Genomic DNA, 23,398 nt, shown 5'->3' on the forward strand with positions numbered 1-23,398 from the left:
ACTGCCATGGGGTTTTGGGATCCCCACAGCCACTTCCTATTGCAGATGTTATTAGTCCCTCACCAGCCCTCGCCCTGGCACCCCTGATCTCCTCCCACCCTCACGCTGTTTGCTCTTTTGGACGCGACCCTTTCCTCAGTAATAAGCTAGTTCATCTCCTAAATTAGGTACCCAACTAACTAGATGGCCCATCCCTCCAAAAATGTCACACATGCCAAAGTTAGCGGTTTTTAAAAAGTGGCAGCAGACGGTGCTGGCACATCCTTGGCTCGCTTAAATACATACATGTATCAAGCCATTCAGATCTAGGCTGAGGAGACATATTTTTCTGAAAAACTTGGCTTTTCTTGCAGAAGTCGGCATGTGTTCTATTCTCTTCAGTCTCTGAGGAGAAGCAAGTCCCGTTTACTCTAAAAATACAGGAATCTGAGCCAGGTATCAAGCAGAACCAGATGTCACGACCCAGAAGAGAGCGTACACAGATGGCAGGGGGACATATGGCACACAAGTTCTTTCCTACTGTGAGTGTCCCTGTCAAGACAGCTCTTTAGCTTTTTCACTCTTTGTTCCTGTAGGCAATATGTAGGGGAGTTAACTGCCAATTTCTTTTTTTCTGTTTTAAAGGGACAGATGAATCTTATTTCTTATAACTCCCAAATATCCTGCTTGTTCACCATTTAGAAGTGGGAGAATACATAACCTCCTTTACCTGTCTGTAACTTCTTTACTCCTATGAAGATGCATTTGTCCTGCCACTTCTCCTATGCTCCATTTGAAAGGATGTGGTTGTGGCACACCTTACCCAGAAAGTACAGACCTAGTTGATACAGTCTGAGTGTGCTTCCCTAGGAGTGAGAGGTAGGACAAGTGTAGGTAGCTTGAATTTCTTTCCAAATCCAACTGCTTGTCCAAGACACCCACTTCCACCCACAAAAGAAATACTTAGTTACACATATTTGAAAAATAGAAAACAAACGAACAGTAGCAGTATTAGAAACTATGTGCTCAAAGAGAGAAAAAATACAGTCTTAAGGACTTGAACATGGCCCTTCTTATCTCCGAGGGAATTAGTATATATTCACAGTGTATAAACTGAGCAAGAAAGTGCAAAAGATCAAAATTGGCATTAGAGATTGGAGGAGAGGTGTGACAGCACCAGGGTGTGTTACCGTGGGCAGTGCAGGAAAAGGAAGCACTCCCCGATAACGTATTGCTGGTGAGATAAAGGAAAGAGATAGCACATATTTTAATAACTGCCAACAGAAATAAAGCCCATCAGGGAAACTGCTTAGTGGGAAAAAAAAAAAAAACCAACCCTAATGAAACAATGTCCAAAACTCCCCTTCTGCTAACAGCCACCGCTGTGCTCAAAAAACCACGTAGAGCAGGATCAAATGAGTGGCTGGGGGCAAAAATGAACCAGAAAAAGAATTTACACATCTAAGTCACCTGATCTGGAGCAGCAATTCAAACCCAACCTTCCTGGAGCAGAAAATTCACCTTAATGACTTGGTGAGCCTTCTACCTTTCTTCAGGGTGAAATACTAACCTTGATAGTCACTGTCATAGCCAAGCAGAGCTCTAGCTCCGGCTGTAACGCCACAGTAACCTGGGTGCTCTCTCAGAGGAAGTCACACACGAGCTGTACTTTTTAACTGTGCCACCTGATGCCCAGCGGACATCAGACTCCTGTTTCCAATCGATTTCAACATGGGAAGCAATCTTAGAGCAGGCTGAGGACACAACTGGTTTGTACGACTTTCTAGCTCACTTTTAGTGACTAATGTCCAGTTTGTCTCGACAAGTCCATCAAGTCCTGGTTAATATTATCCCATCTTAAAAGAGAACAAGCGTACACGTCAACCAGTGCACTTTGCCTTTACCCTCAGGAATAATGAGAGTAGGGATGACAGGAGGAAACTACCGCTCCTGTGTCCATGCATTATAGCATCTATGACTAAACCAGACACCTGCGAGCACTCCGGAATAAAGCTGCTAGCCACTGATTTTATTTACATGTATTCTGAAGCTCTACAATGTAATACATGCTTAAGTATTTCTAGGGAAAAAATGTCTCTCCTTAGCCCAGACTTTTATAAACATTAACTGTTTTCTGCCTGCTTCATCTTCAAGCTAACTGCAGCTATGGAAGGGGGTAGAGTAGTCAAACCACTAGAGCCTCTGAACGAAAGGCAGAATGGGCTTCCCCCTCTAGCAGAAGATCGAGACAGCAAGACAAAGGCAAAATGTGAAATCACCTTTGCGCTTTTCTACCTGCTAGGATGCAATTTACAGAGGTAAATTAAAAGGGGAAAAAAAAAAAAAAAAAAAAAGTCAGTCAGGGCTGTCCTGCCTGGGGCCATCACATAGACTCCACCAGGCTGTAACAACTCGTTCTGGGTTTGGGCTCAGAGCACATGATCTTCCCCATTACATAAGCCTCTATCCATGAATTAATACAGTCACAGATGTGTTCACACATGTGAAACATGAAACAGGCTGTATCTCGGCACTGGCTGACATAAAGGCAAGGAAAAGTATGAAAGGAGGGAAGTCTCCCAGAAAAAACTAGCCTCACAGTATGGATGGAAAGATGCAGTGGAATTAGAAAATCTGAGCCAAGTTAATCACAAGGCAAGAAAGGGAAGAGGCAATCTGGAGTGCCAAATAAACTGACAGGAACAAGCCAACAGAAGAAGTATCACATGGTTATGGTTGAAAAGTAAAAAATGGTGCAGAGAATGCTTTCAATGTATCTTACACCACATAACATTCAGACTGTTTTCTCTGCCAGCACAGATATACAATAAACTGAAATATATCTACCACATTGTGGTGAACAAATACTTTTTCACAGATTACATAGTATTTGCCTTTTCCTTCTGAAGCTACCAAGTTCCCAGAAGCAGACTTCTGGCCAACTAACCAGGTTTTTTTGTTTATTTTTTTTTAAATAAAGAGCAATAAGCACATCTGTCTCTATGGGAATTCTTTAATTGTACCACAAAAGCAAGAGTGTTTTCCTATGCAACTTGCAAAAAAAAAAGTTTCCAAGGGGAGAAAACAGAGACAAAATTCAGCTTCAAAATAAAGTCTCATGATAAAAGGATAAGCCACTTCGCGTCATGCTACATTCAAGTAGTTAGCTAACAATTAACCACAATAACCGAAACCTTTCTCCCACACTCATTTTCACACAATAAAACTAAAATGCCTAAATAATCATACTAAATGTGGTGGTTTAAAAGAAAGTATCAGGTAGATAAATGCTGACTCACATTCATCTGTCTTCACTTAAGAGTTGTTAAGAGTCTTGTTTAGTGGGAAAATGCTTAACTATTGTAGCAAACCTCTGAAAAGAACTATGAAAAAAGGGGCCAGAAATTATAATGGCACGTTCACAGACAAAACAAAAAATACCAGCACAACTCCATGCAAATCAATGTACCTACCTGTAGTACTGCAAATCCTAGAGTCATTGGTTTTTTCATTTCAAAGCACATCAAATTTGGAAGTTGAAAAAAAAAAATCTACCACAGTTTGAACATCTTTTCTTTATTATTTCTCTCATTCTACACGGAAGTAAGAGGGTTCTGGTTTTAAATGCAAGTGAAGACAAAATCTTTGAAGGAAAGTCTAGTTTTCAACACTTTTCTGAGCAAGTCTAAGTCTAAGACAATGTAAAAAATTGACAATAATGATTATCTAAACTCTCTAGGTTCCTAAATTTATTTTTTCAAGGTTCCAGCCTGAATGTTATGCATTTCCAGAGAAGACTGATTCAACATCTACTAGAACAATAGTACCTCATCTGATGGATCTACCCTGTTCTCAGTTTTCGTGGTGACATCTCAGAAGTCTCTAGTCAGTGGATGCTGTGGAAACTTACACAGCTGTGAAGCCCACAGCCAGGAGAATGAGACACTGCTCATAAGGAGTATTGTTAGACCTTCTCAAAGAAAAAGGTACCAGGAAATGCTAATGCAAACCTTTCGCTTTAAACTTATGTTCTACTCCTGGACCTTGCTTTCTCTTCCATCAGTACAGCCCAACGAAGAATATACAGCATACATGCATCCGAGAACCAGCTGAAAGGAATTCAGTGATAGATGCTATCCTGGCAATAAAGATAACCTAAGAACCTACTTCAGAAAAGAACCAAAAAAGCAAGCAGAATTCACATTTGCATTCAGATGATGCTCTTCAAGGCTGGAGGGTGAAAACTCTTACCAATTCGGACCACCTTGAAAAGGAAGCAGCATGTCGTTTTCTCATGCTGATGCACACCAAACAATGGATTGGGGGTCCAGAAATACCAAGCTACTCCCAAGCAGGTCGATATAGTCACATGACTCCAATTTTTTTTCTTTCACAAGTAGACAAGATGTTATTTCTTGCCATTAGCACTTAGTCAAGTTTCAGAACTGGCCATTTTCCACTCTCTCCAGGATACCCAGCCCAAGCTCAGTCCTTTAATAGATCCTCAGTGAATTTCTATGCTTGTAGTTAGCACAGCTGAGAAACGGAATGAGAACACCTGGTTTCCAGAGTAGCAGCACAGTCTAGAAAGCTTCCAGTTTGCAAGAAATCTGAAATATTTTCAGTTTCCTGATGTTTTCAAGAGACTAAGTTTAGAAACACCCCATAGACCAGATATCACAGCATTATTCAACAAATGTCTAAAAAGGCACGGATTCCATTCCATTTGCTGAACACATTTGGTACCAATTGTTCAGCTGAAACACATTTAGTGTTGTGAGGACTTTTAAATATACCTGCTATATCATGTATTTTCTCAACCTCTTCAAGAAGCAATGATAAGGCATGTCGCTCAGGAGGGGTCCCCAAAGCTTGCACAGTGCAGATTCTTGCAGTAATGAGGGAGTCAGACAATCACGGAGAGGCAACAAGAAGAGGAACAGACAGACTAGGAAAATGCTAACAGCAGAAACAGACTTTTAATTTATCAACTGTAGTTTCAATTTTAAAAAGTGGGCTTCACAGCTTCTTCTTCAGTGGGTATTACATTTATGTGGATGCTAACTATTTTATAGTCTACCACCATCAGCAACGTTTACTTCTCATATCTGTGTGACTAACACAGCAAATTGTATCACTACCCAAAACCTAGAACAGAAATAAAATTGCACAAGTTTTTCTTTTAGGGTGTAATTTGGGGAAGGGATGAGTAGTTTTTACTCCTTGAAGAAAGCATTTACTTTGTAATAGAAAGAATTTATGTAAAAAACCCCCACATTTCAGAATTACTTTCTCAGTATTATTTTTAATAAGTGCACCTTAACTTCCCTTTTCTGCAGAATTACTCAAAGTTAGGGGCAACAAATACACTTCAGAATAAGATACCTTTTTCCTGGATGGCATTTGATAGCGAACATTTTTCCAGAATCTTGTATTTGCTGAACAAGATTCCTCTGAGAAGTCCCCTTTCCATCGGATAGCTCCATGTTTTTGCTTAATGTATTTGATTGACTCTGGCATGCTTGTGTAGTCCTGTATTTCATCCATTTCTATAAGAATCACTTGAATCCCATCACGGATGAGTGCATTATACATAGCTAGTTGCTGTTCAGAGGTGTCTTCTAACAGGCAGCAACTACATGTTTCTGATCCCAAAATAATCATCAGTCTTCTGCTTTGCTTAAGGGTTTCATCAGCAACACTGAGCAGAGCTGTAAGTAATGAAGGAACAATTAAAGTTTGCATAGAAACTTTACAACTGATGTCAAATATTTCTTAATTTTAAAATTGCATATATATGGAACAGTGGCTAGCTGAGAGGACTGGTAAGTTTAAGATCTCCCAACTGTCATTCATGATTCATGATCCATTGCATGAAATTGCTGATAAAAATTATTTTCTTCAGTCCCCAGGAGCAGGTATCATTCAAAGAACCTCAAGAATATTATTAATGCTGCTGAATCCTCATTTGTTCATCACAAAAAAGAAAGCGCAGACCCTCATAACATCAGAACAGGATTTTTCAAAAGATGCCAAAAAAAATTTAAAATAAAATAAATCCATTGGACAAATTATCCATTAGAAATAAACAAATATATCTTTGTTTCCAGAAAATAGGTGTTTTTTAATTGTATACACAATCTTCTAACCCAAGAACAATGTGTCAAAAGACAACCTATTAACTCTACTAATTAAAGCATACCTTCTCCCGGTAAATCATCCCTTCCTAATATAAAGAGATTATATCCACATTGTTGTTCTAAAACATCAGGGAGTATTCTGTGAACAAAGGTTTCCAGCTGACAGAAGCTTCTGCCTCCACTGTTTTTTGCGTACACGACATATGCATCATAGATTTTCCCATCTAAAACAAATACAAATGTTTATATTAAAAAAATAAAAACCAGCAATGTGCCTTTATTGCAAAGTTTCATTTTGGATTGTTTAAAAATAGTAATGAGGGGCTGATTCATCTATCTGGCAGAATAACATCAAAGCACTAAAATGCTCAACAAATCAAAAGCAAGATGATCAGCCACAGAACCTGACCTCTTTTCCCATCATGGGGACAGATCCGCCAGCAAGTGAGCTGGATGCAGGACCTGGGACCTCCAGGAGGGAGTCCCCAAACCCCAGAGGTGCCAAGAGATTAAGAAATAGACCTCTTGCAGAACTTTCTTTACCACCTCTCCTGAAACAAACTCAACGGCAGTTATCTCCACTTCTGACTAACCAGGAGAGAGGGTGGAAAATGGCAACTCTTTCTTGTAATAAATCTGTGAGGGAAAGGTGGGTAGAAGAAAAGGCCAGACGGCAGCTGAGTTTTTGAGAGTTAAAATTGCGTAATAAACAGGAATGAAGAAACCAAACCAAAATCAGATTTAATTCAACAAGTTAAATTTAGCTCAACAAGCTACAAAACATAGTTTCTTTGGTTTTTTTGTTTTCATTAGAAGTCTTTTAAAGTGTTCTAGGAAAACAGAACTTTTAACCAGAAGTTGAAATTACTTTTCTGTGAAAACATTTAGAACAGCCATGAGTAAATGTTAACTATCTCAATGCACATCATCCCTTTACTTTCAAGCTATGAGAAACTTCAGACAGTCTAATTCCGAGGACTGCCAAACAAAATATCTATAATGTTGCACTTATTCCAATTTTTTCATGCCTCTCCAATGTATTTGGCTACACCACAGCAATCAAAACACGTAAGAAGAATCACAGAGTAGAGAACTAGTAGCATTTTTTCTCTTTGGCATGTAACCATCATAACTGACAGAATTGGGTAAAAGAGAGAAGTTGCAAAAACAAACAAAACCCCCCAACAAAATTAATCTCTGAGAAAAAGAGTCTGATTTTCAAAATAAATATTTAATGCACGTCTTTAAACAGCTAGTTTACAGGATGCAGCTCTGCTGACACCTATTGATCATCATCAGAGTGACCATAAATCTATACGTTAAAGAAATTACAGGAAAGCAAAAAGCAGCATGCTAATTTGGGGAAAACCTAGAGTTGTTTTTGACCTATCTCACCATGACTGCCTTCAATATTATGCAGTGTTTATTACCTCAACTATGATTATATATTTTACACATATGACTGAAAACAATACCCCCAAAAATGTCTTTATGCATATCTAAAAACTCCTCAAGGAAATTCCGCATACATTCTACTAAATAATCACATTATTGCTTAGAAGTAATGGCAAGTGAAAAAATCAATAGGCTAGTTACACTAACATACCTGGTCACACTTACATACCTTCCTTACTTGCAAAGGCACAGACAGAACTACGGTACCAAAGTACCAAGTCAATCTTGAAAATCTTGTAGATTATTAAAGTAATAAATGTTAAAATTAACAAAGAGACAAGCCCTCCAGTCAGCCATCTTCGCACATCAGGAACTGCATAAAAATATAGGAAGATTTTTTTTTAAATGCTGTATTTGTCCAAAACTGATCTTCTACACAAATGTAATACAAATTTGAGTATCATATTTTTCACTTCCAACTGCCCATTATTTTAATAGTGACAAATATAGTACTACAGCAACTCCTCCCCTATGCACAGGTACATGCATACATGCAGCAAACTGTAATCCATCTGTCTTCTATAGATATGATACATGAGCATTTGGTATCAAAACCCCCTCTAGGGAAGTCAAGACAAACACAGGCCTCAAAAATAACAGTATTTCTTACCTCTGCGTTTTAATATAATATAGGATGCAACCTGCCCAAAGGCATTTGAAGCTTGACAGACAAATGGTTGCTCATAATCTTCACTATTCACTTCCAAAATTACTAGTTTCACAGAATGCATAGGGCGTCCATCGTAAGAAGTTGCATCCCTATCCAAAAGGCGACAAATAGAGCCATAAAACCACAGCCCTTTCTGGAATGGCTTCATCACTAACAGTTGCAGCATGACAATGGTTGTTCCCATCTGCAAATGTCAATCACACTTCAGTATAGACAAGTAACTACATTATATGAAGGAAACAACAGTCAGGCCTCTTACTGACATTTAGCACAGACATGTGAAAACATCAAGACGTTCTTATCTGGAGCTGTGTTTCCCCAAAGGTTTCTATAGTCTAAAGTACAAAAATATGCCTTACAAACTTAAGTAAACCCTTATTATGGGCTTCCCAGCCCCTCTAAGAGTAGGCAGAGAGCCCCAGTGCTTGGTGACAGAGAAATTCCACAATGTGGTATGACATCAAAAGAGACCCTGGTACAAGGGCGTCATCTTGCGGTAAGCAGCTGTGGCACAGGGAAGTCATCAAAGGGGGTGACCCACAGCAGACAACACCAACTCACATTCCAGCTGCAGGGAGCAGAGTCTAAACTGCTGCTTCACCCCACGGATCAGTGTCAGGCTGCACCATTAAGAGTATCTCCCATATGTTGTACAAGGGCACAAAAATGCTTGTTATGCTGCACATTCGCTTAGTCATGTGTACTGCGATGTGTGACTGATGTGTGAACTAAACAACTTTTTAACCACCAGCAAAATAGGGGATACCACTACCTCGTTAACAGTACATCTCAAATGCAAAATTAACTAACTAGTCTACTTAGCCAAGCACTACTCTTTCCTGAAAACATATTGTAGTTACCATTTAAAATGCAAAATAAAAGCTTGAAATATATCATAAAGGGCATATATAGGACCACACAAATCGCATTATGAGCAAAAAGTTACAGTAATTTGAACACTGTAACAAGGAATTAATGAATCAACATCATTAATGCAAATGACTAATGGTTGCAAAGACGACCACCTAAGTGCTAGTAAGTACAAAAAATAACATTGCTTTTATGATATCAATTCAGTGACTGTGTGCCTCTGCATTATATCCCAATTGTTTATGGCATTACAATTCTTTATGACAGTACAATGTAGTACTTTAGTACAGTATTTTCTCAAATAATTCAGCATTTTGTTTCCCCCATTGTTTTATGATGAGGACTTATTTCTCACATTCTTACTTTGAAGGTATCATTCTCATTTCTTCATCAGTTTCTCGCTCCTAGATAGTGCTTGAGAATTAAAAAAAGTGATCACATTTTTTCTTCATAGCACCACCATGAGATGAGGGCTGACAAAAAACCTGCAATTTTTAGTTCCCAACCAGTCAGATTACCTTCTGCTCCAATTTTAGTTGCCTTTTCAAGTCACGTCTAATTTCTTCTCTCCTAACTCCATTTAGTGCTTTTCACCCTCACCTTATCACCCAGTTTCCCTTCGCATGCTTTAGTCAGTCCAAGTCTGTTTTCCTCCCAAATCCCAACTCATCATTGGAAATCTGTCTCCCTTTTCTCCTGCGCCCCCACTAAGCTTCAGTAGAAATGTCCTCAACAAAGTCTTCCATTAGCTCTTCAGCTGATGTCAGTTATACTTCTCTAACTCAAGGCTCCTAAATCTGGAAGTCTCAATTTCTCCTGTAAAGCACAGGTTTGATGTCTTGCAACCTTTCAGAGAGGCAGATGTGAAGGGAAAGGAGAACACAAACAGAAGAGACGGTTGGAAGATCACGTGCCTAGACATGCTTGATTCAACTGAAAGAGGTCTCTGCCAGGCCAGAGTCTGCTCAATAGAAACTGTGTAACAATTATAAGACTGTAAGTCTACAAAACCCCTTTTCCCAAGGTTGGAAATTAAACCAGATTTTTACAATGACCAAAAAGAGCACAATCACATGTGAAGTCCATGTGCTTACTGTGTTTCAAGTTTCTATTTCAAAGCAAAAAGTGGATTGGAGGAGGCAAGCATTAAGAGTTTTTTTACAGGAAAGCTATTCAAGCAAGCGGAAATTGTTGCCAAATATTTTAATGTCAAAGGCAGAAAGTTCCACTTCGGTTACCAACATGGTATTTTCTAATCCGAAAAGATACTTACTCATAAGGACTTGCAAAAATTCTGCTCATATGAAATACATCAATATACACACCGTTGCCTGTCCAAAACACCTCATACCCATCAGCACCTGTTGTATTGCAATCCACTGTAACCTGTGAGCCTATAAAATTGTGTTCCAAAGTGAAAAGTTAATTTCCATACTCTAATTAAAATCTATACAATTCTGTTCACAGACTCCCACACAGACCAGATAAGGATGGTCCCACACCCTTTCTCAGAAAAGCTATTCTAACAGAGGGTCTATACACTCAGTGATTTGCAGGTTCAGAAAGAGACTGGTAGGATGGAAGAGGCTAAATTCAGGAAGAAGATGACTCTCTCTGGGGCATCACTTTCCCTGCAAATTCAAAGACGGATCTGTTCTTCGAATCTCTTCCAGAGTGATGGAAAGCAAAAGGTGTGACAGAGAATCTCTTGGGTTCCCTATAAATTTCTTTGCATCTGAGAAACTTCCATACAGGTTTCCAAGGACTCTGGAAGTAATATGCCTTGTCTCTTTCACTCTCACCCCCAAACACTCCTTCTTCTGGAGATCAACATAGAGAAAGTGAGCTCTTCACTGAAATAGCTTTTGTAAACAAAAAAAACAACCAACCAAAAAAAAACCCCACAGAAGTGGGCACTCCACAGTTATAAATTTTCACTAGGCTACAAAATCGTATTTTCTTATAGAGAAAACTACTTACCAAGTTCCACTTCAATGGAGTTGTTTCTTGGGTAAGATATTTCTGGGGGTTTTTTTGGTGGGCTCACTAACCAAAAGAAAGAAAGTTCTTTTCAGAAAACTTGGGGCAAATGCAGCCTGTTCTATAACCAAAGTACAACCTAAAACACTCCCCTGTCCTATGGACAAGGTTGTCAGCAATTTAGTAACAGACATCACTCAATACTGAAACTACCTGAGTATCTCAGGTAGTTGCTACTTCTGACTTGCAGCTATATTATTCTTTGCTCCACCTCTTTCAAAATGTAGTGCCACAATCTCTACCAGGTGGTGGTATCTCTACCAATCATGGTGGCCTGGCTGTTGCATGACATAAGAATCCTGTAACATTTCATGCACAGGTGCTGAGAAGGGTATGGGTAAATATCTACAGTATTACCCCCTACAGTCTGAATAGTCTGTCACCCAGCACCCCACAGACACAAATTGGAGACAAATACTTAAGAGTGTAATTCATCTACTTTAGACTTTTACTATTATAAAGGGGAAATTTAACTTCTGTACTCTAGTTAAAGGCCTTACAATTCTTCCCACAGCACTGTCTATAAGGAATTATACCACCAGTGGCCCCTTTTAGATATTTACGTTAGGACTAGATATATGACATCTGGAAAGCTTCTTTCTTTCTACAGGCTACAAAGAGAGAGTAATCAACAGGTGGAGATCTAGACATCTAGAGTGAAAATGTCTCAGTATGGCTAAATGAATCCCAAATTGGAGGGTCCCTCACTGAACACACATCCCATTTCCAGCTGTCTCAGCCAGCTGTAGGGCATTTTAGAACATCTCCTATCAGATATTCAAGGTTCAAGGAAGTTTCTCCAAGAGCACAAATTAACAAAAAGACATCATAAAGCATCCCTTTTGAGCCCCCTAGTGAAGCACATGGTTGCCCCAGATATATCCTTCCCCTTCTGAACACTGGACCTGCACTACTCTTTGGACCCCAAATCACCCCTTTTAGTATTGACTTGCTCAGCTGGAGACTTTAAAAACTACTGAGCTGCCTTCAGTAATTTACGGCAAAGGAGTGATATGGTTTTGCTTCTACTGAATAGTGGGAGCTGAAATTACACTGAGAGAAGATCTAAGGAAAAATGTTAAGACCAGAATGATCATTTCATCTGATCTGACCTTCTGTTCTTCATTTTCTTTATCCGTATCATATACATATGACATCATATTAATATGATACATATTCATATCATATATATAGATATGCACATATATACATACATAAGTATGCATATATATGCACACACAGACAAAACAGGCAAGCACAAAAAGACCACTAAATAGTAATGCAATCTATTAGTAAACCTGAAAATGTCTTTCATCAGCTGGAACATAAAAACAGTATTGGCATTTCGTACCTTGATACAGCACAGCCTTTTCAGTGATCCAATATCAATCTCATAACGCTGTGCTATCAAAGGAGTTCATGTTTTACAGCTAGGCCTTCTTTTATATTTTTTTGTTGTGCTGGTGGCCCCCCAACATAAATCAGGGTCTACAGAGCTAGACACACATTATCAGAGATCAGCAGTTCTTGTGCTGAGGAGCTTGAAACCAAAAACAGAAGAGACTAAGGTTTGAAGGAAACATCACACACAGTCAAGATACTGCTACAATTTGGGCTGGTTTAGTTCACTGTGCTTGGAGCAAGAGGATAATGTGAAAGAGAGAGAAGTAAGATGGGCAGGATAGAGGGTGCAGCTACAGCAGGAAGTATTGTGCCTACCAAGCACAAAGGCACCTGTTTAGGGTCCTTGGCAGCTGGTTTGGGCAGCAAAGCTTTGACATACTGCAACTTTGAACAGGGGAACCAATCTTCAACACAGTGGCAACAACACACAAAAATATATAAGCTCTCAGTCAGCATAACTTTCCTTCATATTTAGGTGAAAACTAGTAGCCTTAAGCAAGTCTATCCACAAATTGGGTCTTTTAGCTCTAGTCTTTAGAAACTTGGACAAAAATTTGGAGTTATTGTTATGAACACAAACACAGTGAAATTATCTATTTACCTTCTACAGTCAGAATGATGTCTCGTGAAATGTTATACTGTTTTCCATTGTAGGTATATGTTGTTTCGCATGTATAGTTTCCTTGATCATGTACAGTCACATTGAAAATGATAAGATCACTGTTTGAGAAGGCAAACCTTTTCCCTTCCAGCAGCCGGCAGTCCTAAACATATGTAGAGAACCCTGTTAATTCATATCACTATCTCTTCCCATGGTTTGTCTCTCTTTGATGCAATCTGAACTTTCAATGGACCATAGCATACAGATGGATGCCTTGCAGATGCTGAGGAAGAGCAAGGAGGGCGGAGTAAGAAGCAAAACATACTTAATTTTGGCTTAGAGTTTTTAATTCAAAGAGACTCCAGTTCATTTCCTATGGAAAATAACTTTCAATTTTAGGGAAATAAGGAAGTGAAATGCAAGTGTCAGGATTTGTAAAAGTATTCATTAATGAAGAACTGTTTAGTAATTAGACTTAACTGTTAAAAGTATTTAAATATTCTTGGTACCACATAGACTGCATGGGCCTGAGGCAGGAAAGCTGCAGAAAGCGCTACGTTCTTGTAACATAAAGAGCCTTTAAATAACTTTAAGCAATATGAAATGGCATTTATTTACTGGAACAATATTGAGCACATAACGGACATGCCATCTCTCACAAATGACACGCTGAAACTCTTTTTGCAAAAAGAAATTTCCGACAGTGTTTTGCTAACAGGTAAAAAGATGCCACCTGGTGGATACATGGGTCAACGTCTCCTACATCTAAGCAGAATGTCTACCCCATTAATCAGAAAACCTGTACACACCTTTAAAAGATAAAAAGTCTTAATCCTCTCCCAATTTTTCTCCCATTTACAATAAATGTTCAGGTTTTCTCTTACAATTCACAAACATCAGTGATTTATATTTTAAATAATGGACAGTTATAAGACAGTGCAAAACACAGCAGTCTCACCTTATACCAATGAACAGGATGAATATTCTTCTCATTCCTGAAATAATCCAAGTGTGGACACACAACCTTTGCAGATGATGACGTGAATATCACCTCCTCTACAGCAAATTTCTCATTTAAGCATAAACCATCAATCCTCTCAAAAACTGTGACTTTTGTACACATTTTCCTGCAGCCTGTCAAATTCCTGCAATTAATATAACATAATTAAATTAACCTAATTGGCATATTTTCCAACTCAAAAAATATATGGCATTCTTTTTGGAGAAGAGAGGATGAGAAGTTTACAGTTTCTCTAATAGATTTACTTTTGCCTACTAGGAAAAAGAACCCAAAACTAAACTTAGTTTCCCCAACCTAAAGTTAGTTTTTGTGAACGTATTCTCCCTTCTTTAGTAGTATTTCTCTTACCCCCCAAATTCTACTTGCTTTCTAAAAGTTACTCCCTTTGCAACTCATTTCTGTAACAAGGTAATTTTTTTTTTAACTTTCACCTTATGACACATTCATAATCTCCAGAATCTTCTAACACTGCAGGAAGAAACCAAATTAAATTCTTCTGCTGATGAATTCTAGAAAGTTTGTCTCTAGGCACAGCTGTCTGGTTACCAACTCTATACCATGTTAAGTTGTAGTCTCCACTTTTCAAGCTCTTTTCCAGCGAACATTTAATAGCAAGAGGCTGCCCATCAGGCACGAGACTTTGCCTCAACATCACATCATACGCTTCACATTTCTCTAAAAGAAAGATAAACATCAAAGAAAACCTCAGACCCTATAAAAGGATACACTGAACTCATTTCTTGATTACATTTACAAAGTTCATTGGAGTTTTCACCTCCATTCTCAAGTCATCTACTACAAATACAATTATAATCCCTTATCTTTACAGTTGAGAATACTACTCAGTCATATACAGATATAGTTATGCCACTGACATGAAATGCTATTTTTTGAATGCAAACTTTACACTCCGTAGAATCTCTTTGTTTGCAGCAGTCATTTGTATGTTTTAGTTCAGATGCAAATTACTGAAGTACTTGTATTTCTCCAGTTTGTTTCATGCACATGTACACAAACACACCCATGCACACACAAATTTAACATTTAATGTCTTTATTTGTTAACTTCACTTAACTGTAGTCAAATTCTTCAAGACAGACTATGTTTTACAGTACCCAAATGTCCTAAGAGGACACTGAAGTTAAAGTTGCTGTTGCAGAATTACTAATTTTGCTATGGAAATTTCAACTCACCCTTCATTTTCTGAGCATTTAGAGAGGAATTATTATAAGCACTTACCAGTGAGCTCATTTTCTTTCCTCCTGACCCAAGGAGATCCATACAGGAAAAGTGCAACACCACAATTATTTTTTTTTTGTCAATTTGACAAAAAAGGCACCAACTCTGGATACCCCGGTCACATTCCTGCATCAGTATTATATTTATCTAAAATGTTTCATCAGAATATAAGAACAGCCACACAGAGTCATGTAAGTGTCTGTCTAGCCCAAAACCCTGTCTCTGATAACAACCAGTGGCAAATGTGTAAGAAAAAAAGAGTAGGACACAACAAGTAGAGCAATACTTTGCTTTTGATCCCTTTCTTTCCTCTTATGTTCTGCATGAAAAACCACCCACTGGCTTTTATAATTTCTCTGGGTATCATGTATTTCTTATTAAAAGAACTGGCAAAGTAAACTTTCCCTTATCTGCCTAGTCTATGGTATTTACAATTTTATAGACCTCCATCACATCCTGCTTCAGTCAACTCTTTTCTTTACCTCAGAGTCCTCCATTCATTTAATGACTTCTCACTGGAAGCCATCCCATATCAGACAACACTGTCACTCATCTCCTGATACACTCTTCTGACACAGTCTTTCTGAGGTGGCATGACCAGAACTGTAGAGCTAAACTGATGCACATTCACCATGGGGTTATAGAGTAGCATAATGAAGCTTTCTGTTTTCTGCTCTGCTGCTTCCCAAAAATTCTGCTTTTCTGACCACTGCTGATGACAGAACTAAGGCTTCCAGAGAGCATCCAGAGATGTCAAAGTAGCATTTTTCCCAAGTGGGTATTAACTAATTTAATGCTCACATCACACACATAGAGTATACATGTTTCTGCCGTATGTGTATGACCCTTTCATGCCCTGCCACATCCATTTGATTTTACTTACTGACATTCTATCACTAAACCTTTCAATAACCAGACAACTCATTGTGAGCATTAGTTTTGACCACCAAGGGATAATTTTGTATCATCAACAGTTCTCACCACCTCACTACAAATTTATTCCAAATTACTTATCAAAACATTTAATTGCTCAGGTATCTGTATTGAATGCCCCATAATAACCTTGATGGTTATGAAATGTTGCAGCCGCAGGAACCCTTCTCTGCCACTAAATGCTAATATTCTGAAATAGTGTCTTTTTTTTTTTTTTTTTTTTTTTTTACACACTTCTTGCCTCTGCTTCTCTGAAATCCCTCCCTGCCCCCAGTGTCCTCCATTATTTCCACGGAGGTACACAAATGAGTAAACAGACAATAGAACTCTCTGCTATTGGGGGGAGGACAGCCAAATAATTACCTTTCCTTGCAATTACTTACTTAGCCAAAAAACAGATTATCCAACAGATTGGTGAACTTTGCAGCTTGTCCATGCATGGGCAAAGAACCCCAAACCAAACTTAAACCAAACCATTTCCAACCAAATGGCTTGCTAGAAACCCAAAGAATGGAAATTCATTAAGTTTTTCTTTTAACAGTCTGGCGCTGCTGCAAGATTCCAGGTGGAATGACAAGATTATGACAGCAACTCCTTTGAACCATTTGAAATGTTTTAAATACGAACTGGATTGTTGGTCGACAGCTGAGGGGCACAAACAAGCAGTTGCAACTGAGTAGTCCAGCAATTTTACAAAAATCTAGATGTTATATTATTGTCAAATGGCTATATTTTCCAATACGAAAAAATCCTAAGGACACATTCCATAAAGTTAAAACTACAACTAATTTAATTAGATTATACACCAGAGGGTCATGGTGCCATCCAGACGGGCCTCAACAGGCTGGAGAAGTGGGCTGACAGGAACCTCAGGAAGTTCAACAAAGGGAAATGCTGAGTCCTGCATCTGGTGAGGAATGACCCCAAGCACCAGTACATGCTGGAGATCATTCATCTGGAAAGCAGCTCTGCAGAGAAGAACATTGAGGTCCTGGTAGACAACAAACTGACCACAAGCCACCAATGCTTCCTCATGGCAAAGAAGGCTAACGGTGTCGTGGGTTGCATTAGGACCTGCCAGCAGGTCAAGGAAGGTGATCCTTCCCCTCTACACAGCACTGGTGAGGACAGATCTGGAGTACTGCAGCCAGTTCTGGGCTCCCCAGTACAAGAGAGACATGGAATTACTGGAGAAAGTCCAGCACACAGTTACAAAGATGATGAAGGGAGAGGAGCCTCTCTGACATGAAGAGAGGATGAAAGAGCAGGGACTGTTCAGCCAGGAGAAGAGAAGGCTTGGGGAGTGTGTGGGTGGATCTTATCAATGTGTGTAAATACCTGATGGGAGGGAATGAAGATCAAAGAGCGAGACTTTTGTCAGTATTTCCCACTGACAGGACAAGAGGCAATGAGCTCAAATTGAAACACAAAAAAATTCCATCTGAACACAAGAAAACACTTTTGTGTTTGTAAGAGTGATCAAACACTGGAACAAGTTGCCCAGAGAGGTCGTGGAGTCTCCATTTGTGGAAATATTCAAAATCCAGATGGACACGCTATTGGTCAACCTACTCTAGCTGACCCTGGGGGCAGTCAGGGAGGTTGGACTAGATGATCTCAAGAGTTCCCTTCCAACCTAAATGATTCTGTGATAAGATAGTACATAAAATATCACATATGTTTTATAGGTTCCTGCTTTTAGGACTGTTTAAAAGAACTCATTAGCATGCACATAAATTTGTAATTTACAGCCATTTTCACAGAAAATTAGTATTACTTCTGTGAAAAAATGTTTCAGAACAAGAACTTCCATAGCCACCTATAAACTTACCTGCAATAATAAAAGACAGAAATGCTGTTGTGATATTACATGAAAACAATGTTTTTGCTGTCATGTTTCCCTGCAGAAATGGAAATAAAACCTTCAATTAGTGGTTTCCAATATAAAATCCCAGAATTTAAAGTCAGCATTTGCATTACAGAGTTTATACAGGAGTTACACAGTTAACACAGGAAACAGGAAATATAGGAAAAGTCTTTGGCTTGTTTTGGGCCTGTTACCTGCTTGTTTTACCTGACAGCTTCTAATTATTATACCAGAAGACAAAAAATGAGTCAACATTTCCTACTCAGCTTGTCAAACACCCAGGATTTTTTACATCTCTAGCACACTCCTCTCCAGTTCTTGCTTTCCCAAGTCTCTCTAACTGTCCCTTAGATGGAATCCAATTTCATATTTCTGACCATCTTTGCCACCCTCTTCTGTACCATCTCCAGTTATGTTACAGCCTATCTGAGGTGAGGAGGGGAGAACAGAACTTGCATACAGTCCTCAAAACATAGATACACTACAGATTTATAAACTAAACCAATTTTTTTTCCTGTTTTTTTTCCCTAATGATTTCTAACAATCTATTCGTTCTTTGAGTACTACTGAGTATTGACGTGATATTTCCATGGGCCTAGGTAGTAAAATCTCAAGATCTCATCATTGAGTGTTAAAAATCAGGTAAACTCAGTCAGCCACTGAGCACATGATGTTAGGATTTTGCCCGTAAATTTTCATTTTACATTTTCTGTACATTTATCTACAACAAACAACTTCTGCTGTTATTACCCAGTCATTCACTGTCATGACATCCTTCTGCCACTCTTTGCAATTAACACTTCTGTGTTCTAGCTTGAATAGCTTTGCATTGTTGGCAAATTCTGCCACTGCAACAGTTTCCCTCTGTCCAGATCATTAAAAATACATGCTGAGCAGAAGAGAGTTGTTTGGGACTCCAGTAGTGATCTTCCTCCACCTGAAAAACTGAGCATTTATCTTTTATCTACTTATTTATACACGTGAGAATAAATATATTATGGCAGTCTGGCTTCATTGACAGCCTCTGCTGAATGCCTTTTGGAAATTAAGGCAGATTGTATCAACCATGTCTCCAGTACCCAACGTGTTCACGTACACATGTACAATGCTAACACACTTCTAGTACTTGAAAGCCATGACTTCCCTTTAGGAAAGTCACTGTTGCCTCCTTCCCTACATAATTTATCTTCATTTCCACTGGTTCCATTCTTTAAAACAAATTCTACCCAGCTGCCGGCTGGAGACACCAGGATCACTGGTCTCTTATTTTCCTGGCTCTCTTTTGATCACTTGGGGAGGATAAAAAAACATTTATCACCTTCTGATCTTTTGGTCCCAAAACTGCTATAAATGAGACATTTACAACAAGAGAACACAAGAGTAAGTATCAGCCAGCCGTGGTGCTTTGTTACAGATCATTTTGTTCTACAACTGCCTTCTACTGACTTCTCAATTTGAGTTGGATCCTTCCATGGAAGATTAGCCATAAGAAAAGGTACTGGCACTGAAATCCATGCTCTTCCAAGATGAACACAAATGCAAAAAATCTTTTTTTTTTCCCCTTGCTATGTTCATATCTTCCCATAGCCCATCCCACAGGGGTTTTTTTATACCTGAATGATCTATTGGCTCTCAGAACTCTTTGGTAGGTTTCTCATTCCTAACATGTTTGGAGAAGGATCTACTAGATGCGTGCCTCTGACAAGTTGTTCCTTAACTTGGCCTGCCTTACTGCTTTTTTTTTTTTTTTTCTATTCAGCCTACCACAGTTTTTACAGCACTGTGAAAGGACAGATGCAATTATTCAAACTGAAGGACGAGCAGGAGAACCCCATCCTGTTGTGAAGAATCTTAGCTGATCACCAATTTCTACAACAGTCAAAGATGACACTTCTGGCTGCTGTGTGTTACTTCACCAAACTGACTCAGAAGTGTGCCATATATTGAGTCATCCGCACTGCTTCTTGCAATGCCTGCTTTCTTCCTTCTTCCCCTTCTCTTCCTTCCTCCCTCGTTGCAAACTTCCTCTCCAATTACCAGGCAGGTCTTTTCTTGCCTAGCTGTAAGAAGGAATGAGTCCCTGCAAGAATGCTGAGCATAAAAAGACATAAAACTTTGAAATCACTAGCGGGGATTTATGTGTGCTTGTACAAAAGCTCTAACTTTCTTCACTAATTGTGACAGACAGTAGCTCTTAAAATCTCTAGGTTTCAATTTTAGAGAAGATGAAAATATTACAATGAAATAATTTAAAGAGAAGATGGGACTGAATAGACTCCACTTATGACCAGGTATTTTCTTTATGACTTCTCTAAATCACTGGTTTTTCATAAGCTCTGTTCCACTACAGTGTTACCTTACTCCACTGTTCTGTCTCACACATGCTCTGTCAAGCAGGTTTTTGCCCCTGTCAGTAGATGCAGTAGCATTATTTTGCCACGTTCTGAAGGAAAGCCTTCCTTCAGAATCCTGCTTCTCTATAAATTCAGTGTTCTTTCTATCTATTTACATTTATAACTTGCCCTTTTGGCAACATGGAAGACCTGCAAAAATATTATAGCCCTGTGTAAAACCATACACATGAACTGCTCTGAGGAGACTCCGTCTTGTCTCTGACTTCACAATGAAAAAAGTTCCCGTTTTGCGGAAGGTATTCCCAACAGCAAAAATTGGGCTCTGCTCTGTGCATGCACTCACACAAGTCATGACAAAAACAACAAACATATGCCTGCATAGTCAAGTGCAAATGTTTTTCCTACCACATTCCGCCATGATAAACAGCTACATTTCTCCCTTTTCCCAGCCATTTTATCCACATCTTGAGCCTGCGATCGACCTCTGGAGCTTTACCACTCAGGACAGAATTCAGCTGGAGTTATCTTTGCCTAGATTTTCCAGAGGGAAAAAAATTCCATGTATCCGAAGCCAATTCCATAAAGTTTCACCCTGAAAGGGAATATTTGTATCAACTTAAAAAGAAAAAAAAAAAAAGACAACTTTCTGAAAGATCTCTTCAATGATACATGCACCTGAGTTACAATTACAGCATCCATGATAGCACATAGTAAAGCTTAATTCTTATTAAAATCTGTCATTAAATTGGTACGGTGACCTTTTCCTCTGCTCTCTAGTTGTTTTAAAATTGTTCTACTCTAAAGAAAACCTAGTCTCATCAAAACTTTGAAGAATCATGGCATTCACTAATTTTTGCACATTCGTGGCACTTTTTCCTTTCAATTTCTCATTCAAAAACACAGACAGATTAAAACACGCAACAGTCCCATTCTCAGAATTGAGAGAACTGACAGAAAGTCAGAGTATCACACCATTTCTTTTACATAAGCCCATGAACATTTTAAACCATAACAATTACATATTCATATTACCTTAAGCGCTCCTATTAACTGCAAGGTACTCCATGCCTCTTCAAGAGCTTAACCAAGTGTCTCACTTTTGATCTAGGAAAAATGATTACAACAAACACAGATATTCCGCCGGTGTTGAGTCATACCTAACTGGTGCTGAAGAGCCGGGTTAGCCACCCCAGTTGGGGTGTAGTTACAGCACTGAGACATTATCGATAGCCGTTTTTCCTGTGAATCGCAGACATCCCTCACCAGGTATGGCAGCAAAACATTTTTCAATACTACTCATTTAAATTCTTACACATTCCTGGAAACTTTGACTTGAAAGGGGCTGTAGCTCCTCAGCGGTGTAGGAACCGCGTTCCCAGCCACCGGCCTGGGCGCGCTGAGGGGACAACCCGCAGGGTGTGGCGTGCCGGCCGCGGTGTGCTCGCTGGAGACCCACCAAACCCAGGGGCCAAGGTTTCACTTCAAAGAAAAGGTGCTCTCACGCTTTCTCTCAGAAACGGAGCCACCGTCGCACGCACGGCTTGCGGGGGAAAACGCCGACCTTTTAAAACAAATTTCACTCCCAGTCCTAAACTGTCCTAAACCCAGGAGACACCACCTCGGGGCTGAGCCACCTCACAGCCCCAGAAACGGGACATCGGAACAAAGGACGACTGTCGGAGCATCTCTAGGGATTTCCATAGAATCACAGAATCGCTTTGGTTGGAAAAGACCTTTGAGATCATCGAGTCCAACCGTCACCCTAACCCTGCCACCCCACCACCAAACCCCGTCCCTAAGCACCTCGTCACCTCCAGGGACGGGGACTCAACCCTTTCCCTGGGCAGCCCGTTCCAATGCTTGACAACCTTTACACTGAAGAAATTTTTCCTAATATCCAACCTAATCCTCCCCTGGTGCAACTTGAGGCCATTTCTTCTTGTCCTATCGCTTGTTACCTGGGAGAAGAGACAGACCCTCACCTCACTACCCCCTCCTTTCAGGCAGTTGTAGGGAGTGATAAGGTCTCCCCTCAGCCTCCTTTTTTTCCCTCAGGCCATAGGAAAAGGTAGTTCAGACAAGATGCATGTATAGGCTCGGGTGATTTTAACATTTTATTCTCATGGCCTTATATCTCAGCAGTAAATGCACAAACTGCCTTTGAGAAAGGCTTTTTGTGTTGCTTTGAACACGTGGCTGGTGACAGGCTCGGGGAGGGAAGTGTCCTGGGCACAGTGGCTGCTGCCCAGGTCTCAGCTCTCAGAGGGCCTCAACCGCAAGGCTCTGCGCTTGAGAGGACAGCAAGGCCCATGCTCCAAGGACTGTGAAGGGTCACCACCTAGATGTTGACACAAAGGGGGACGGCAGGAGGGTCACCCTCCAGAGGAAAGCACTGCAGTGTTTGGGCAGGGGGACGCCCAGCCCTTCTGTTGAAGTACTTGCCCACGGAGTAGCAGCCACCTGCACTCCACAGCTCCTCCCTACAGAAAGCCAGCCGCAACTTGACCAGGAGGCAGTCGCTGCAAGCAGGGGCAGGAAATCCTCCGAGTAAGCACTGCAAGATTTGGGGTGACTGACTTCCCCCCCACACCCCACCCCACCCCTTTGCATTACGGGCAGCTGCAGACTTCCCTAGCGAAAGAGACCGAGAGACCGCCTCGCTGGAAGAGGAAGATCCCCTCAAGGCTACGGAGCAACCTCGGGGACACGGACAGGTTTTCTAAGCTTCTTCAACAGGCTGCTGCTTCGACAGCTTGGTCTAAATTCCCCAGGTGGCCACATGTCACCGAGGTGTTTGGCTCTGAAGCTCGAGCACACAGGTTTAG

At 40.0% G+C, this 23,398-nt stretch overlaps 1 protein-coding gene across 2 annotated transcripts; it reads right to left on the reverse strand.

Moving 5' to 3' along the window:
- Positions 1–3,716: 3,716 nt before the first annotated feature.
- Positions 3,717–22,327, reverse strand: LOC104126374 (interleukin-1 receptor type 1). Of its 2 annotated transcripts, XM_035894392.1 has the most exons (12): positions 21,606–22,327; positions 20,979–21,165; positions 18,184–18,253; positions 14,612–14,855; positions 14,118–14,304; positions 13,160–13,322; positions 11,095–11,160; positions 10,388–10,508; positions 8,185–8,333; positions 7,744–7,887; positions 6,182–6,343; positions 3,717–5,690 (listed from the first exon to the last, which is right to left on the reverse strand). In XM_035894392.1, exons 2-12 carry the CDS (start codon positions 21,024–21,026, stop codon positions 5,299–5,301), a joined length of 1,746 nt encoding a protein of 581 aa, XP_035750285.1. In that variant the 5' UTR covers positions 21,027–21,165; positions 21,606–22,327; the 3' UTR covers positions 3,717–5,298. The 2 variants fall into 2 exon arrangements, with proteins under 2 accessions (XP_035750285.1, XP_035750286.1); XM_035894393.1 differs by lacking the exons at positions 20,979–21,165; positions 21,606–22,327 and having other exon boundaries at positions 14,738–14,855; positions 18,184–18,659.
- Positions 22,328–23,398: the final 1,071 nt, after the last annotated feature.

The sequence above is a fragment of the Egretta garzetta genome, unplaced genomic scaffold (genome assembly GCF_000687185.1).
Source record: "Egretta garzetta isolate BGI_Z169 unplaced genomic scaffold, ASM68718v1 scaffold5, whole genome shotgun sequence".
Taxonomy (NCBI): domain Eukaryota; kingdom Metazoa; phylum Chordata; class Aves; order Pelecaniformes; family Ardeidae; genus Egretta; species Egretta garzetta.

Excerpts from the sequence above, each read along its gene's own strand:
- LOC104126374 (XM_035894392.1), bottom strand. The coding sequence starts at position 21,026 with ATGGCTGGGAAAAGGGAGAAATGTAGCTGTTTATCATGGCGGAATGTG. Across the intron at positions 18,254-20,978 it reads GTTTATCATGGCGGAATGTG|GGAAACATGACAGCAAAAAC; the intron begins GTAGGAAAAACA and ends CCATTTCTGCAG. Across the intron at positions 8,334-10,387 it reads ATTTTTGCAAGTCCTTATGA|GGATGCAACTTCTTACGATG; the intron begins GTAAGTATCTTT and ends CCTTTTGGATAG.